The sequence below is a fragment of the Triticum aestivum genome, chromosome 5D (genome assembly GCF_018294505.1).
Source record: "Triticum aestivum cultivar Chinese Spring chromosome 5D, IWGSC CS RefSeq v2.1, whole genome shotgun sequence".
NCBI classification, from domain to species: domain Eukaryota; kingdom Viridiplantae; phylum Streptophyta; class Magnoliopsida; order Poales; family Poaceae; genus Triticum; species Triticum aestivum.
This window is the reverse complement of record NC_057808.1, coordinates 488923827-488927697: the sequence shown is the minus strand read 5'-3', so window position 1 is coordinate 488927697 and position 3871 is coordinate 488923827. Positions and strand designations below refer to the sequence as shown.

Here is a 3871-nt window from a genome sequence, read left to right as displayed (position 1 = left end):
ATTTCCAACAATGGTGACCTCGGTCGGGGGTGCTGACGAGGGGAAGGCCGGTGACTTTCCTACGAGAGGGGGTGACGACAGCGGCCGGCGAGGGGATCGAGGGCGGTCGGCCAAAGGCGCCTGGCCAGAGCTCGCGGCCAGCGACAGAGTGGGCGGCGAGATGGTGGAGGAGCAGCGGAGGGGCGGCGAGAGGGGGGAGGAGCATTACCTGCGGCGGCGGTGGCGGAGGAGAAACCCTAACCACAGCTGCCGGCGTCGGGCGGAGGGGGACGATTGAGAGACGACCGTGCGGGGGGCCGGCCGGGCCGCGTGTTTTGTTTTGCTTTAGCAGTAGCGCGGGTACAGGGAGCGCGCTACTGCTAAGCCCAATATCAGTAGCGCTTTGTCCTAAAAAAACGCTACTGCTAAGTCTAAGCAATGTAAAAACATCAAAAATATACATTGGTCATCGTTGATCTTTTTGTGTAGAATCTAAATAGTCAACATGAATCCTCACCGTACCTGTATAGGTACAGGTGAGGATTCATATTGCAGCCACAAATCCTACACATATAGTTCAATGAAGACCAAGTGCTCGAGATAGTTTGAGAAGTAACATATTTAAGGTGGTAAACACCTTGTTCGCTTAGCAGTATGGGACTAAACTTAATTAGTTGCAAGGAGGGTGATACTTAGCAGCAACGAGTTTTGAAGAAAAACGCTACTACTAAGTACTTTAGCAGTAGCGCGTCCAGAAGAAGGGCGCTACTACTATATCTAGCCTGGAGGCAACATCGTGGCAATTATAGTAGTAGCGTTTCATCTAGAGCGCTACTGCTACTGGGCTATTAGTAGCACGGTTTCCTGAAACTCGCTACTGATAATTAGCAGTAGCATTTGTTTATAAACAACGCTGCTGCTAAGTTTTTGTGTATAAGGTTTTCCCTAGTAGTGGTTGTTATTGATTGCGTATATGGTTCTCCCCACTGGGATGAGGATGTGAAACTTTTTATCCTCGCGGGGGGTGCGGGGATGGTAACGGGTATGGTGCGACTGTCGCGGGGATGGGGATGAGAGTCCAATACCCGTCTGGGTAATCTCCATTGTCAGCTTGAATTTTTGTAGATGAGCAATAATAACAGAATACACGACGACACACATAATCACAATGGGAGAAAATGTAAAAAATCACGTACTTTACTTGATACGCGGTACATACATGTGGAGCAAACTCTTATCTGTCTAATGACTCTAGTTTAGACTAAAAACGCTTGGAAATTATTTGTTCATACAAATTCCAAACCAATAATTAAGCCCCCCTTTCCGTGGGAACCACCAGACCATGTGAACCAAGGAGGCTTGAGTCAATAGATTTGTTCTCTGTGGCCACGCCACCACCTTGACCTGATTCATACATAGATTCGCATGGATAAGTAAGCAAATGAATGAATGTATACCATGCAAATGGTGAGTAAATTGACATGAACGAAGTAGAGGGAAAGTAGGACGGACCAGAAGTAATCCCATCGCGGGTGGATCTTGGACATGCGGCCGCCGTAGGCGTACTCGGCGCGTCGGGCGTTGCGGAAGGCGCAGCAGCCGCAGGAGCAGACGGCGATGAGCAGCAGCAGCAGCACGGCGTTGACGATGGTGACGTTGTGCCAGTGGCGGCGCAGCTGCTCCATCACGCCGGCCCTGCACGAGTCGCAGCCGTAGCAGAGCACCGCCGGGTCGTTCTGCCACCGGAAGCAGTCCTCGTCCTGCACCGCCACCACCGCCGGGCCCTGCCCCGTCAGCCCGTCGCCGCCGTAGACGCAGGACGTGGGCGGCTTGCAGCATCCGGACTGGACGGGCGTGAGGTCGCGGCGCATGTAGTCGTCGGGCGTCCATCCGGCCACCTTGGGGCACGCCCTGGAGCTGGCCACGCACGCCAGCGCCGTGCGCCAGTAGCGGTCGGCGGACACGTGGCCCCGCAGCCACGGCGAGTAGTCCCGCATCCGGTACTCGCGGTACGGCCTCCCGGGGACCGTCCGCCCCCCGCCGCCCGCCGTGACGGCGAGGCCGAACACGGTGGCGCCGAGGAGGAAGAGCACGAGGAGGAGGACGGCGACCAGGTAGAGCCAGAGCGCCCAGGAGACGTGGTAGCGCGCGCCGACGAAGCCCGGGAGCGAGACTAGGAAGGCCACGAAGCCGACGGCGAGGAGCGGGGCCTGCAGCGCGGACTGGCACGTGGGGCCCGGGGCAGCGGAGGCGGCGTGCGCCAGCCAGAGGCCGGCGCCGATGATGGGGATGGAGGCGAGCAGCGTGAGCAGGTTGAGGTAGCCGATCACCGTGTTGCTCAGGTGGTACGCCTGCTGCTGCCCGTGATTCATCCTGAATTCTTGATGGAGTGCAATGCAGGTTTGCTCGAGCTGCCGCTGCCGCTGCTGCTGCTCAGTGCATATCACTCCTCCCTACCAACGGCCTCTGGCTAGGCTCAAAGCTTACATAGCCAAGCTACCAACTTGCTTCTCTTTTTCCTTTTCTCTGTTTTGACTGCTTTTAGCTTGTGTGGATCCGTGTGTGTATGATCTGGCACTCCATCTTTTTTTGTGTTTCTCAAACTTTCACCTTTTCCGAATTATTCGTCGCATTCATATTTGCCCGCGTTTCCTTTTCTACTTTTTCTCCCGCAAAGTAATTAAAAACCGCAAAGTATTGCATTTCATGTTTTATTTTCTCAGAGCCATTCTGTGCACCTTTTTTTACATGGATTTTTATATGGTTCTTCAACTGTCAAGAGCACTCCCACTGAATCACATTTCAGTTGCAACGCTAAATCTTCATATCATAGTATTATGTTAGTTATATCATCACCAACTCTGAAAGTGTTATGTTAATTATATCATCACAAACTCTGAAAACCTGCAATGCCGCCTCCTGAACACAATTTTGACACATGGTTTTGAGAATGCCAGGCCTCAGAATGTCACTTCTTTTCACCATCCCACGGTTGCAGCAATGTCATGGAGCCTTAGGCGTGTACTCCTACATGGTAGTGCTTAATGATTAAGGTAATGCAGAGCTGGATCTGACGGGCATATAAGAATAGAGGGGCCGACAAAAGCACCCCAAGCAAGCATGCAGCCACATTTGTTTAACAGAATCGGGCGCCGGTAAAGGAGACGGATTTGGTCCATGCCACGCCCTGTTGCTTTACCTCATGCTGCTTTAGTTACCCACTCGCTTTCCTGCAGCAGTAAACACAAAAGTGCTAGCGGCATATATGGGATGTGGCCTCCCTGTAATCAGGTTCTTCTTGATGCGTTCAAATGCCGCCTTTTACACGCAATTTCTTTCTTTCGTGCGTGTGTATGGATGAATGATGGATCGGATCGGATCGGCTTACGTGCGTTGCATACATCGTTCATTCCAAGTGCTTTCCATTGACAAGGACTCGGCACCTTGTTACGAGCAAATTGCATTCCACCATATCTGTATGTCCGCCTTTTCGTCGGATCCTGCAACGATATTGCGTGGCGGTGATGATGCGACTGACCCATGACAGCTCCAGCTGAGGAATTTGGCATTATGGTCATAGGTTAAAGTTGATGGAACTTGTCTAACAACTTGGTAGTAGCTAGGCGGGTTTATCCCTTGTCCAACAGTGAGCTTTTGGATTTATATCAACGGTCCGGATGTTGTTACACTTGTACAGTTTCACTCTGTTTCTTTTTTATAACGTTTCGGTCCAACCGAGATGGACGAATCGGTCCCATCGAGTTTGCCTGACCAACTCTTCTGTTTGTCTATTACCAAAATCGGTCTCACCGAGTTTGTGTAATCGGTTTCACCGAGATTACGTTATGCCCTAACCCTAACGAAATCGGTCTCACCGAGTTGACGTGTCGGT

The 3871-nt window shown here is 52.0% G+C and overlaps 1 protein-coding gene across 1 annotated transcript; it reads right to left on the bottom strand.

The window, feature by feature from the left end:
• Positions 1-1160: 1160 nt before the first annotated feature.
• On the bottom strand, positions 1161-2443 carry LOC123125663 (tetraspanin-6). The gene is made up of 2 exons (XM_044546127.1): positions 1492-2443; positions 1161-1383 (listed from the first exon to the last, which is right to left on the bottom strand). Exons 1-2 carry the CDS (start codon positions 2349-2351, stop codon positions 1344-1346), a joined length of 900 nt encoding a protein of 299 aa, XP_044402062.1. The 5' UTR covers positions 2352-2443; the 3' UTR covers positions 1161-1343.
• Positions 2444-3871: the final 1428 nt, after the last annotated feature.